The sequence below is a fragment of the Mustela nivalis genome, assembly GCF_964662115.1.
Source record: "Mustela nivalis genome assembly, chromosome: 1".
NCBI classification, from domain to species: Eukaryota; Metazoa; Chordata; class Mammalia; order Carnivora; family Mustelidae; genus Mustela; species Mustela nivalis.
The window spans coordinates 106,871,846-106,886,710 of NC_139020.1; the positions used below are offsets into that span (position 1 = coordinate 106,871,846).

General features: G+C 46.1%; 1 protein-coding gene and 1 long non-coding RNA gene across 2 annotated transcripts in view; one reads left to right on the forward strand and one right to left on the reverse strand.

Moving 5' to 3' along the window:
* Window positions 1–14,865, forward strand: part of LOC309846064 — a 495,527-nt gene that overhangs the window by 192,042 nt on the left and 288,620 nt on the right. The gene's annotated exons all lie outside the window — the stretch shown is intronic.
* MASP1 (MBL associated serine protease 1) overlaps window positions 4,507–14,865 on the reverse strand; it is a gene marked incomplete at its 5' end in the record, with an annotated part of 63,605 nt that continues 53,246 nt past the window's right edge. Inside the window, 6 exons of the mRNA XM_082694077.1 lie at window positions 4,507–5,675; window positions 6,086–6,185; window positions 8,145–8,212; window positions 9,911–10,096; window positions 10,985–11,098; window positions 12,504–12,641. Of these exons, the coding sequence (XP_082550203.1) occupies window positions 5,485–5,675; window positions 6,086–6,185; window positions 8,145–8,212; window positions 9,911–10,096; window positions 10,985–11,098; window positions 12,504–12,641 (797 nt within the window). The 3' untranslated portion in view covers window positions 4,507–5,484. The remainder of the gene's footprint in view (window positions 5,676–6,085; window positions 6,186–8,144; window positions 8,213–9,910; window positions 10,097–10,984; window positions 11,099–12,503; window positions 12,642–14,865) is intronic.

A 14,865-nucleotide genomic window follows, 5' to 3' on the forward strand; every position in this document is an offset into this window, starting at 1 on the left:
TGAATCTCTGGGGGAGGGGGACCCAGACTCTGGTATTTCTGGTGCCTCCTGCATGCAACCTCCTTTGTGAACCACTGGTGTCAAACCAGTGGAGTAAGAGCTGGGACCCCAAAGTCCATGAGAACTGGCTTCAAATCAGTGTCCCCATCTCCTGACAGAGAACATGGGTCACATTTTTAAAATATAAACTTTTAATTTTCAAATAGTTTTATATTCACAGAAAATTTGTAAAGATGGTACAGAAAGTTCTCATAAAGCTTTCCCCAGTTTCCCCTACTATTAACATCTTACGTTAGTGTGGTTTAGTTGTCATAATTAATAAACCAGTGTCAAAGCATTCTTCTTCTTCTTCTTCTTAAGATTTTATTTATTTATTTGACAGAGAGAGAGGAAGAACACACACAGGGGGAAGGGCAGAAGGAGAACCAGGCTCCCCTCTAAGCAAGGAGCCCTATGTGGGGCTCAATCCCCAGACCCCGAGATCATGACCTGTGCCAAAGGCAGACAGACACTCAACTGACTGAGCCACCCAGGCGTCCTGTCAATACATTCTTCTTAACAGAAGTCCATCTTTATTTAGATTGCTTTCATTTTCACCTAAGATCCCTTCTCTGTTCTAGAATGCCATCTAGGATCCCATGTTCCGTTTAGTTGTCAAGTCTCCTTAGGCTCCATTTTAGTTCCCTAGAGCTGCCATGACAAAGCATCCCAAGCTGGATGGCTCAGAACAACAGAAATCTAGTCTTTCATGGTTCTGGAAGCTCGAGGTCTGAACTCAAAGCACTGGCAGGGCCATGCTCCCTCTGAAACCTGGCAGGGGCAGAGGACTGGGTGGACGGGGTGGGTGGGGGGGATCTTTCCTGGACTATTCCCAGTATGTGAGGTTGCTGGCAACTTGGCCTTCCTTGGCTTAAGTTGTAGGGCTTCTACCTGCCTCTGTCCTCACAAGGTGTTCTCCTTCCTGAGTCTGTGTCTGTTTCTCACGTGCTCTTCTAGAAGGTCACCCGTCATATTGGGTGAACGGCCCACCGTAATCCAGTATGACCTTGTCTTAACTAGTTATATCTGCAAGGACCCTATTTCCAAATAAGGTCACATTTGGAGGTCCTGAGGATGGGAACTTAACATCTTTCTCAAGGATACAATTCAGCCCATTATAGGCTTCTCTTGTGGGACAGCTTCTCCTACTTTTTTTTTTTTTTTTTTTTAGCTTTGGTGACCTTAACAATTCTGAGGAGTATTGGTCAAGTATTTTGTAGACTATTCCTCAAATGGGATTTTTCTGATGTGTTTATCCTGATTAGGCCAAGGTTACAATATGAAGGGAGGAAGAACACAGAGTTAGTGCTATCTTCAGTATGGCATATCAAGGTCACATACTACCAACATGACTTATCACTGTTGATACTAACTGTGATCACCTGGCTGGGGTAGTGTTTTTGTTAGGTTTCTCCACTCTGAAGTTATTCTGTCATCCACCCCCCAATTTCCATACCATTTACTTTGGAAGAAAGTCACCATTCGAAGCCCACCTTTACGGGAGGGAGAGTCATGCTCCATCTCCTTTAGAGCAAATTATTTACGTAAATCACTTAGCATTCTCCATGGGAGATGTATCTATTCTTCCCCATTTACTTATTTATTCAATAACTTACTCATATTGGTATATACTCAAGAATATTCATTTTATACTTTGGGTTAATAATCCAATACTATTTTCTTTTGTTGTGCTCAAATTGGCTTTGGCCATCAGAGCTCTTTCAGTTGGCTCCTTGTGTCCCTTTGGCATACCCCATCATGGTGTGTGACTACCTTACTTTCTGGAACAAGACATTCCAGGCTCATCTTGTATATTTTCCACCCTACTCCTAGAATCAGTCATTTCTTTAATGTTCCTTTTATTGGAGAACAGTGTTAGAAACCAAAATCTGAACACAAGTTGTGCTTGTTGCTACTGGGATGTTGCTGTTTATTGGTTAGGCCACATTTTTAACCTCACGGTGTTTCAATTTTCTCACCCTTAAATGGCAAGAATAATAGTACTCTGTAAGGAGAGATTAGAGAATTATATCAGAGTTTAGTGTGGTCTCAGACAGTAAATGTTCAGAAATGTTAGTGATTATTTCTCATAGAATTTTTTATATTTGAGCTACATTTAGTTTCCAAAGTTCTTTCTTGTCTGCTAATTCATCTGTTTCTACAAATCTCAGACAGAGGTAGGGCAAAGATTTTCCTGCCAGCTAATAGACGGAGAAATTAAGTGAACGACAGGGTCAACCTACTCTGCACTAGAACCTAAGTCTCTTGATTTCAAGGCCTGTTCTAGACCCAGATTGGCTATCATCTCTGTCACATGATTGGTATAGATTTCCCTTCCCTGATCTTACCTACCTTTGCTTGAAGGGCCACTTGTTGATGGTGATTCTTTGATTCCTGCCACCAGGGGACAAGATTAACTCATAGTAAAAGAAAAGTACATACTACACTCCAGAACAGGACACCATAGACATAGTGCCATATTTTCTGAACCAAACAATTAAACATATGATCAAAAACAAAACAAAAAACAAAACCAAACCATTTTGTTTTGTTTTGTTTTGTTTTCTCTTCTGGGTGTGGAGGAGAAATGGAATTTGGATGCTGAAAGATTAGCATCCTGGTATATATGGTAATTGATAGGAACAACAGGACAAGGTATTTAATCAGAACTGACCCCCCAAACCTGACATGCTGTAGTATTGACAGTATAATCTTCCCCTCATCTCTCTTCAAGATACAGTGATACTAATCAGATGCAGAGAATTGTTGATAAGTGAAAACACAATTTACCAGAATCATCAGTGCATGAAAAATATAGAAGCCAAACGGAATGCTTTGGCTCAATGCAGATGTTTATTGGAACACATGTGTAGTTACTCATAAGAACAAGAGCTTCCGTTGCTAATGAAATTGGCATGATCATTAGTGCTACCAACAGCATTCATGGGCGGAATCACAGCTTGATACACAAGCTATTTTAGGGAGGTGGATTTTTGCTGTCTAAGAGACAGCATATTTTGAAGTTGGAATGGCTGCATTTGGAGGTAAGGAGTTTCCCATCTCTAAAGAAGATGGTCCTAATAGACATTTCAAGCCTCTGCTTCTATCGCTCTGTGAGAAGTTTGGGTTTCTTGAACCTTCACAGCAGTGCAGGGGCTGATGTAGCTCATAAATGCTTCCTGATCAAAGGTGAGCTAAAGCTCCACAGCCCATTTAGACATATCCTCAGAATAAGGGTAAAATTGTAGTTGGGGGAAATAACAAAAGGACCTGGGTCCAAACAGAAGTCTGGATTTGTATATAAATCTTCAGGCTATTCAAGTCCCACAGTTGTCTGACCTTTAGGAGAAAGGCTATTTCAGACGTTGGTTCTGACCCCAGAATCAGAACAATGGCTCAGTAAATGTCATTTTTGTGAGAGAAGCTAGCGTAATCTCAGGAAAGCCCGAGTGGATGTTTACTCGTGTGCTCCTTCCACCTGGAAGGCCTCCCTCTCTCTTGCCTGTGGAAATGGTCTCAAGGGTCAGAGCTAACATCATCTCCTCTCGGATGCCTTCCTGAAGTCCCCTGTCCCAATGCCTCCATACCAGAGTGGCCATACTGCTCCCAAGGATAGCATTTAGCAGGGCTCATTCTTTTCATGGTAGTCACCTGCGCACGTGTCAGACTTTCCTGTAGGAGCTCCTACATTTTGGTGTTCTCCATAGCAGTCAGCACAGCCTAGCCCATGGGGCCACCCAGGCAGTGCTGTGAAATGGGACAGTATTGGGTTTTGGAATGTCTTAGAACAACTTTAAAACTTCGCATTGCAATTCTTTGGTGTCTGAGACAGAGCTCCATCGTGTCTGACATGTATCTGATGAAGTTGGGTACCCATTGTCATCTTCCCTCTACAGTGAAGACAGCAGGGCACCAAGAGGTAGAATGACTTGCTCATGGAACCAGAAGCAGCCTGTGAATTGTTGTCCCTGAGCATTCAGCCTAGGGCTTAGTGTCCATGAGTTCTCACCCTTCATTATCTTCTTCCAGCAAGAGATCCTGAATGACTCCACCAACTGCAGTGCCGCTAAGAATTGAAATCGCCCATGAAGATCAATTTTGATAGAACAGAAGACAGGAACTTGGAGCTTTTGATTCCTTGAAGGGCTTAAATCTCAGAGCTCTGGAAGGGATGAGGTCTCTGGAAGCTTCCTGAGAGAGGAGGTTGCTCTTGGAGGGGAGAGGCATTCTGCTTGGTAAACACTTATAACCTTGCAAGGCCAGGGCATGCATGGTGAGGGACAAAGGTGAGGAACCAGTGGAATGGCTTCTTGGAGTCTGTTGTGGACATAAGGAGGAAGAGTGCAGGGGCCTGAGTCTAGCGCAGCAGGGCTGACCTTGTGCAGCTCAGGTTCCCAGGAAGGGAACGAACAGATGTTGTGCCTAGGAATAAGGAGGTTCCCTTGACTAGCACTTTGCTGGGCTATGTTCTTGGGAACGGGCACATGACAGATGGGGTGGGGGTGGGGAGGGCATTGTAGCAGTTGCAGTATTGGGTCTGCATCAAAACCCTATCGAACCATAAGTTAATTTTTGCCTTTCGTTATTTCAGCTTTAAGTCATCTTATCAAGGAAAAATGTCTTCATTAGATCCTAGGCTGTCAAAGCTGGGAAGGTCCTTTCGGACAAAGAGAAGGGGCTTCCATAGAGTCACACAAGAGCTGGGGGCAGAGCTAGTTCTAGAACCTGGCATCTGATTTCCCAGTCCACTGCTCTTGGTTGCTCCCTCATCCCCATCCTGCTTCTCTCAGGCACTCTTATGGCTTGGTGTCCAGCTCACATTAATAAATGCATGGCTATTGGACATGCTCTAGGACTAAGAATCTTGTCTCTTTTGCCTTTTTATGGCGGTCAGGGATTGGGACTGAGAAAAGTGCATAGTAGCAAAGAGATATTTGCGGGCAGATGAAGGAGATGGTCAAGGTTGAGGGGAAAGGTGCATACTGATCAGCCCTAAAGAGCCAGTGGGATTTGTAAGAGAGCTTCAACTTCCTGGTAAGCACAATGACCTCTTGCTAAGTCATGTTTACTGAGCACTTAGGTTATGTCTGCACTGTGCTAAGTGCTATGTAATTATTAATTAATTTTATCCTCATCAGACACTTATGAGGTAGGTAAGGCATGCCATTTCCATAATATTGAAGAAAAAAACGGATTGAGAGGTAAAATCACCTGCCCAGTGATGCAAAGCTGGTGAGCGATAGTGTTTGGATTCAGCCTTGTGTTCTGATTACTCAGCTACTCAGCCTTTAGAAAGTGTGGAAAGCAGGCTGAGATGCCCCCTTTAGGAGCCCCTAAAGGGTGGGCTGAAGGAAGGGGTGAGGGGGAGGGGCATCCTGTGCCAGAGAATTATCCTGTGCTGCTGACTGACCACAAACAGGTGGTGTCAGGGGTGAGGAACGGAATTCAATTCATCATCCTGGTGACCCTCTGGATCCAGTCCTTATTGTGGTAGATGTAGGAATATACTCCGTAGCGGTCCTTCTTTCCACAATCGTCGCCCCAGGACACAGTTCCCACCAGATACCACTCTCCTCTCTCCTTATCCAGAGTCACCATGGGGCCTCCAGAGTCACCTGCACAGGCGTCCTTTCCCCCTAGATGAAAAGGAGATGCAGGTTAAAGGGCTCCTCTACCTAGCCCCAAATCCAAAGGAGCCTCCTTTTCCCTACATCTGACTTGTAGTTCAGAAAATTGGACGCGAGGGGGCGCAATAGACCATGTGACCCAAACCTGGGCTGAGCGTGGTTCTGTCCTGCCCCTTCAGAGCTCAGAGATTTCAGAAATTGAGGGCTGGTTTGGGACTCTTCTTTCATAGGGGAAAACTTGGGCTTGGAGAAGAGAATGGAGGGAATTTTTTGGCGCTCCTTTCTCTGACACAGTGGAATCCCCCAGTGGATTTCTTCCTCTTTTGACCATTCTCCTTCCGGTCCTCTGACTCCTCCATACAGTCACCCCTCTTCAGGATGGCTGGTGGTGCCCTGTTGTACGCCGTCTCTTGACTTACCTTCCTTCTCCCCAGCACAGATCATGTCCCTGGTCACTTTCTTCTTCAGAGGGGCATAGGCCTCCTGGCATGTACGGTGGTCCACGATCGGAATTTCGATCTGGAACAGAAGGCCATGGTTGGTCCCCACCCCTTGGCTGAGGAGACCTTCCTGCTCTGACACACCTAGAGCTGGTTCCTCTCTGTCCCCTTCCAGAATGAGCCTGGGTCTACCTTGGACCTGGTCCCAGAAACTACCCTCTGGTGCAAGTAAAGGAACACTAAAGAGTCAGGAGATCCATGTTCTGCTACTGTCTCAGTCATGAACTTGCTGTGTGAGCTTGAGCAGGTCTTTTGCCCTCTCTAGGACTCAGTTTTCTCATCTGTAGAATGGAAATAATATTTGCCTAGCACATTCATCATTCCGAATATGAAAATGTATACAAAACCTATGGTCAATCTACTTTCCCTCCACCCCTATAATGATTGGATGTGGAACCTGAGACACAGAGTGCCATCCTGGCCTTTGAGACCTCTGAGACGGCTTCCTTATCTGAAGAATGGAAGTCACCATATTTGACATACTCATCACATGGAATGGTACAGAGGAGATGAATGAACAGATGCTTTGTAAACTACAAGCACTGTATAAATGTTCAGTACCATGGGGGTTACCGCCGCTCACCTTACAGCAGGTATTTACGTACTTTCTCCCCCACTACAGTATGATATATATATATATATATATATATATATATATATATATATATTTACCTGAATATATAAATATTATATATTTATTTACCTGAATCAATAAACTGATACATAAAAGTGAAATACTGTGATTAGTATTGCCCTTGGGGCTTTGGGATAGATGTTGGAGCAGAAGTCTGTGACAACATGAGGAAACACATGAGTCTCATTTACCCAAACTGAGAACAGCGTGGTTCACATGCCCCAAGATTATAGCTCCTGTTGACCCTCGCCATTTAGGCCTCTCCTGGACCACAGCCTTCCCAGAGAGGTGGAGAGAGAATGTCAGGGCAGGGTGATCATGAGCCCATATCCTCAGTGAACCACCAAGTGCCTGACTCACCTCTACTCACCGTTCAAGCATTGTTCAAGAGTTACTTCCTTTGGGAAGCCCTTATGGACCCCAAAGGCGAGGTTGGATTTCCCGTTATACATGCTGGAGCTTCCTGCACTCCTTCCTCATCACATTTATCATGTTGATGACTACTTTTTGCCCCTCTCACTTGACTATCAGCACGAGGAAGCTGGGGACCGGATGTGTTCTCTCCCACTCCTCCACCCCCTCAGCATTCCTAGTAGCTAGCACAATGTCTGGTACATGGGAGGCACCAAGTAAATGCCTGGGAATTAATGAAAGAAGGGATGAATGGTTGTTGCAAATCCGAAAATTTAAACTATGTTACAATATCCTATGTTGAAGGATGCAGAAATTAGCTGTGGCAGTTATAAAACCCAGTCATGTCAGAATCAGGCAGGTTTGGGGGGACATCTAGCATGGCCCCTAACTTTGCAGCCTGAGATACTATGCAATTGTCTAGAGAGGCAAATGACTTGTTTTGGATCACCCAGCAAGTTGGTAGGAGCCAGTACTTGGAGTCAGAATTCTCTTTTCCAGGACACTATTCTTAAATGTGAACTTTTAAATGCAGCCATCAAGTTCATTATTCAAGGACTGTAGCTCTCAAGAGGCCAATCTTTAGCTCATTCTTGGTTACTCCGGTATGTGAATCCTTATGGTACACCGAGAGATCATCTTTTGGGGTGTCTAAGCCGGCTGTTTTCTGGAAGAATTTCCATTACCCGAGCTTTTAATATGCTACAGAAACATTGAACAATATTTAGAGATTAGAGCCCTATGTAGAACAAACAGACCAAGGTCATCAGGATTCAAAGTCCTGGTGAACTTTGGACGTGAGTCTGGGCCCCTGGTGTCTCTCTCTCACCCACCCCTTGCCCAAGACTCTGAATCCCTGAGGGGCAACAAGGAGCAGGAGGGTCCAATGAGGGGAGAGACATCACTCTCTATAGGACATAAATTGAACTTCACCTCCATCAGGGTCTCTGGGAGTCTTTGCAAGAACTGCTTTCCCCAGCCACTGACGATGACCATGTCCCCTGGAGGAAAGAAGACATGGTGAGAGAGGAGTGGCTGTCTGTGGGGTTTTCAGACAGCTGCCTCTTCCAGCCCCATCATTCTCTGCCTGTGAAGGAAGGGCTGAATTTGTCCCATCAGAGAAAGGGAATATGGTGGGGACGAGGACTGCTGGGCTGGAGCTTACCTGAAACAAAGGTTTGGACTTTGATTTCTAGGAGTCATTAGCTGGTTGATTGGTTGTTCATTCCTTCCCATTCCCAGCCAGCACAGAACCTAGGCTCCACAGAGGTGGTCATCTCAGCTACCTGTTCACAGCTGTATCCCCGTGCCTACTGTAGCACTAGCATGTAGTAGGTGCTCAATCAATGCTTGTGAGCAATGTAAGAGTTCAGCCTAGTCCACATTGTGCTACGCTGCCTTTGGCAAGCCCCCACCCTCCCCTCCCCTGCTGAGCCCCAGCTTCCGCATCCATAAAACATAAAAAAAGGAAGAGGCTGGTCTTGGGATTCTCCGAAACCTCTCCCAACTCTGATGTGCTAGAAGTCTGTGAAGTTGACAGATGTTGGGACAGGTGGAAAAGCATTGAGTGCTGACAGAACAATCATTTCTTCATTTGAAAAGGAGTAGAGCATGGGGGAGTTATGTGGGACAACCTGGCTTCCAGCCCCAGCTATGCTTTTTCCAAACTGTGTCTTGGGTGAGTCACTTCACAGTGCTAGGACTCAGTCTTCTCATCTGGAAAACGGCACTACACCCCCTACCCCCACAAGGTTTTTATAAGTAGTAAATACATTAATGAAAGTAGAGCCACTGTTACATGGTAGGCACATGGCGTTGGATAAATCAGACTCATACCTGTGCCTTTCTTGTTGGCTCAGTTCTATTCAGCCGGTTTTTGTTGCTTGGCTATGACACAGCAGCACTGAATTTAGAACAAGTTGAAGAGGAAGCCGATATGTTTGAGTGTATTATTTCACTTCAGTATCACAGCCACCCTATGGGGTGTTATCCTCAGCACAGGGGTAAGGGGCTTGAGGTTCGGACCCTCTTTCGAGGTTACCTGATTGGGAACTGCCAGGACAGTGTTTTGAACCTGTAGAGGTGATCAAGCTATTGTCCTTCAGCTCCAGACTTACTCTTTACTCTGCTTGGTGGATGCTGAAGGTGAGACTCTGAAGTGACAATTCTGCTTTGTCAAAGAGGGAGGTGACCCCCCAAATAGGGGGAGCTTCCTGGAAGACTTGTGGTTCCTGTTGGCACTGCCCTAGCCCCAGGACTTGGTCCTGCTATTCCCCCAGTACAGCAGCACCGGGCCCTGCCACGGGCTTCTGAGTCCCTTTTCCAAGCTTCTAGATTCTGGGACTCCATCCTCCCCACTTTGTTCTGCAGCCTGAGGAGGGGTGGTTTTTTCCTGCGGGTACTGCCTGCATTACGATAGCATTCCCCTCACCGCCCTAGTCCTCCAATGCCCTGGATTAAATTCTCCCTCTTGCAATGACTTGTCTGGTTTCGGTTTTCTCTTCTGGACCCTGACGATCCAGTCCTTTGAAAACTGATCAAGTCTGCCTGTGTGCTGCATGCTGCCTTGGATCTACTTCTGACTCAGCTGTTCAAGGGGAGGCTGCCGAGGGATCCCACAGAGCCTCACCATGCTGGGGACCTGCCTGCGGAGGCAACTGCTGCTCTGCAGGGGTGGGGTCAGGGGTGGGGCAGAGTACCTTCCTCGGGGGGGCCCTCTGGCAGACAGATGGGCATCACAAAGTCGTTCAGCACTGGGCTCTCCAGCAGCTCCACTAAAGCCACGTCATTCTCGAATGTGCTGGGGTTGTACAGGGGATGGAGGAAGAGGCGTTTGACCCTGAGATGCTGCTCCTTCTCATCCGACTGATGCCTCCAGTGCTTGCCTGAGTAAGAGAAGGCACACGACGCGTGTTCCCAGTCCCCTCTTGTACCATCTGGACTGTTCTCAGCCTTAACCCTTTTGCTGCCCCTCGCTCCCAGGTGTCCCACCCTACGTGCCCTTCCCCAAGTATTCACACGGGCTCCCACTTCTGTCTTTCTTCTTGAGCTGATCCCATTGCCTGAGAACACTCATTCTGATGCTTACTGCCAATGTTCAAACCGTATCCTCAACCTCAGTGCCTGGGTCATGCATTCCCTCCTCCGGGAAGCCTCCCCGATTCTCCAGTTAGGTTCGTCAGTTACAAGTCTTTTTCTTGTGAATTCCCATGGTGACTTCTCTCTTCCTCTCCTATAGGACTTACTGCTTCCTATCTTATACTAGAGTTCTCTGTGCTCATATTTTATTCCTTTATTAGGTTGTAAGTTCCTTGAGGGTAGGGACTAGGTCTTAATTATATTATGTTCTTACATCCTGGAATAGTGTCTGTAGTCAAATACGTGCTGAACCAAACTGAATCAGTTAAGAAAGAGAAGTTAAGCTTGGATTGTTTGGGTTATGACTTCCTAGAAACCATGGATTTCTAGAGGCCTAAAGCGTCTTTAGAATGATCTAGACTGGCCTCTTTATTTCACTATTATAAAAATGGAGGCCTTGACTTCAGTGACTTGCTTGTGGTCTTGCCACCGGAAAATCATAGCCTTGGGCTTGGACTCGGGTCCCTGGACTCCAATTCTAGCTCATTCTTCACTCCAGGTGTCCTGTCCTGATAAGTAAGTGAGTGGACATACCTTATGCCCAGAACCACTGTTGACTTCAATGGTTTGAAGATTGGCAGTAAGCATCAGAATGAGTGTTCTAAGGGACAGGAGTCAGCCTGTCCCTCACTCACCCATGATGATTTTGAAGTCAGAAGGTCTGAGCAGGTCTGAATCTTGTAGGACTAGGTAATCTGGATCGAGAGACTGGTGGAGGCAATGAGCTGCAGTCACGACCCAGCTGGTGCCTGAGAACAGAATTGTATATGCATATATTTCGCACCACCCCATCCGGCCCCACCCCCACCATTGCTTCAGACCACTTCAGAACTCTTTTCCATTGGGTTTCAGAGCTGCAAGTCAGACACTCGTATAACCCTAATCTGAAGATGGGGAGTTAAATCTGTGATTTCATCTGCCTATTCTAATCAAGAGGCCAAGACTGAACATCTTAAACTGGGTTTTAGGGCTGCCTTAAACCCATGGGCTTGGTGAGCACCAGATACCCCAAGGTGAGTCCACAGAAGACCCTGGGCTTACTGGCCAAACTCAGGCCTTGTGGCCCCTGGATCAACAGCACTAGCCTCATCTGGGAACTTCTTAGAGATGCAGACTCTCAGGTGGACCTCAGATCTATTGAAATAGAATCTGCATTCAGTAGTAAAATCTGGGGATTTTAATAAGACCCACAGGTAATTCCTATTCACATTAAAGTTGGAAAAGCACTGATCTATCGTGGAGCTATCCTCACCTGACTCCACTGTTGGGGAGGTGAGTGACAGGTGAGCCTGAGTCTGGGGGCTGTCTAGGCAGATGTGGATCCATCTGGGCCTTCTTCCTCTGTGGTGAGATCAGACCAGGAACTGGCTGGGGACTCTAGGTTGCTATCAGGTTTTCCTATGATGTCAGAATTGGGATGGACCTTTTATCATCAGGACCAAACTATGGCAGGAAGAGCCATCAGCCATCTCTTTCCTACCCTCATTCCCACTCCCACCCATATTCGCTTTATAGCAGAATCCTGACAATCCTATTTCCTAATGCTTTTGAATCTGTCTTATTGCCATTTCTTGTCTCCTGTTCTTACTCTGAGGCTAATGACTTCTCTCCCCACGATTGCCACAGCCACCTCACTGAAATCCTGGCTTTAGGATTTACTCTTCTATCAATTCGTATTGCCCCTGGAGAGAACATCCTTATAAATCTGCAGCAGCCTTCAGGATAGATCTAAATTCCTAAGTATGGCCTTCAGGGCCTGTGTAAATCTCCCTTCCCTGGCTTCTCCAGGGTGAATTTCCTGGTTCTCCCTAGTCTGAGAGCCATGGCACAACTTGCCTTTGAGCTTCATCTGAGTGTATTGTAATCAGTGTTTGAGGGTCTGACTCCTTGACTTAGTCCTTCCCAGTGCCTGAGACTTACCAGGACTTCATAGGTGTTTGTTGACTGAAGAAGCAAGCTAGAATAGGAATATGTATCTCCTAGCTCCACTTAAGGGCTCTTTCCATGACACTGTCCTTCTGGGTCTTACTACTAGTGTGGATTAGTGATTCCTAATCCAGAAATATTGGTCAGTCTCCAGGAAGAGGGTTGGGTTCTTCTACTTTCACCCTGCCCCCTAATCCTTGATCTCCCACACTTCCCACATCTCCTTACCTAGAAGGGAGCCGCCACAGAAGTGTTGATTATTTGGGTATGACAGCATGGCAATCCAGGGGGTGGTGCCTTTCTGGGCTGGACGTCCATTGAAGATCCTGGCTATCAGGTTCCGGGAGAACTTGGGGACCCCACACACTGCAGCCAAAGGAAGGAGGGACAGATCTGGGCTTCATCTTACTCTTTGCCAGAGCTACCAGCTCAACACCCTCTGTTTTTATGTATTTGAGCAGGGAGCCTGATGTGGGACTCAATCCCAGGACCCTGGGGACATGAACTGAGCTCAAGGTAGACGCTTAACTACACACGCTTAACTGACTGAGCCACCTAGGCATCCCTCATCACCCTCTCTTAGGAACATATGTTATTTTTGTTTTTCTAGAATTCATTGCAGTTTTAAGTAACAATGCCCCAGTTTTCCTCTGGGGTCCGTTCTCCTTCCATTCTTAGTCCATATGTCCTGAGTTGAAATGATCTTACCTCTGACTCTAGAGGTAGGAAGGTGACTGACCTGATGAATTAAATCATCTCATGCTTTAGGGACGATTGCTCAGAGATGAGACTGTAACTCCAGCCAGCCCAATGAAAGTCTGCCTTGGGAATTTTGCTAACCATATTAAAAAGGAGAAGGCCCTTCCTGTTGAGGTTGTTAGGCTGCTGTCTATAAGCGAAGATTTGCCTATGATCACTTCATTGAGAGTCTTCTGAGAATGATGCTACTAATGGAAAAAAGCGGGTCTAGAAGATGAAGAGTAAAGCAAGAGGGAGCTTGTATCCTGATACTTGCGTTCCTTGATCTAACCATAACTGAAGCCTCGTGATATGGACATTTTAGCTTTGTGAGCCTATAATTCTCTCTGTCTCTCTCCCTCCCTCCCACTTCCTTCCTGTAAGCTGTTTGCATTGGATTTCTTTCTCATGAATGAAAGAGTCCTGACTAATAAAGAATTTTCATGCTCTACCCACAGGGATCTCTTCCCAAAGAAACCCTTCCTCAGGGCCTTGGGGGTTGAAGACCCATTTAAGAGTCTTCCTGTTTCATATTTTTTCCACTGACTTGGATTTACAGACATAGACACACAACATCTTATGGCTAAACAGCCCTTGCTCCTTCGAGACCATCTAGTCCATTCCTCTCATTGCAGAGCTAAGAAAACTGAGGCTCTAAGAAGGGAATTAACTTGCCAAAAGTTACTCTGTGAGTTAGTGGCAAGATTCATTCTAGGTCTTCTGAATTCTGAGCCTTTCCTACCCTGGCCAGCACCACTAACTTTTACCTATGTGACTTCCCAGAGCACTCATTCCCTGAGCCCGATCCAGGTAACCATCTGCCTTCTTTGTAGCTGTCACCAAGCTGCTGATAGGGCTGGGATGCATCTTCAGCATCTCCCAGTAGTTTCATTCTACATGTCCTTGGCCACTGCCCCAGCTAAGGTTCTGTCCTCATTCCCAGCAGAATCTCAGAATTCACTGGGTGGGAATTCCCCCAAGCATTCTTTCTCCATCTGTCCCCTCTGTAAACTTTTTTTCTCTTCCGAAGTAATTCTGGACTTTGGATCTTCTCAATTCTACACTACTGGGGACCTGGCTTGGGGGATTCTCACCCGTCTCTGGCATCTGAATCCCTCCTTTGCTTATGCCTCCAAAACATGGCCAAGTCTTCGTACACTAAAACCACACTTCTGCTTTCCTGGCTTCTCATTTGTTCCATAGTCTCTCCTTCTCCTCCTTCCCATAGCCAAGCTTCTAGAAAGAGGAGTTGACACTCAGTCTCCACATCCTTCCCTCTCCTTTCGAGGTGGATTTGGAAGAAGAAAGTGCCAGGCTGTGCATACTCTTGGGAATAAAGGCATTTAACTGGACATTTAATAGATCTACAATCATAGATGGAGGTAGAATGACTCTGGGTCCATACATGGGACTTCAGCAGTGCTCTTTACATGTATGTGTAGGAAGATACCATTTGAAATTTCCTCTCATGTAGTCCTCATTTCCAGGATTCCCCTTGCCCTCTGTCTCCCTATTATTAAAGGTGGAGCACCCATTGTTTTAGGTGAGGCTGGCTACAACTTTGAGTTTTAAAGGAGCAAAGCAGAAACCAAAGTTGGAAGTGCAAATTTTCATTTGAAGAGTTAGGGATTGTGGTAAAAGATTTGTAGGTTTCAAGGAGCCAAAACCCAGAGGACTAAGCATACCATCATAAGGTTTTTACTCTGAGTCACAGAGAAAGGAAGATGTAAAGATAGTTTCCTGCCTTGGGAGAGAGATAAACCTAGCAGAAGTCTGGACACGGTGGGGGTGGGGGGAGGAGGGAGGGTGGGAGGAGAAAGAGAGAGAGAAGAAAGAAGGAGAAGGAGGGAGG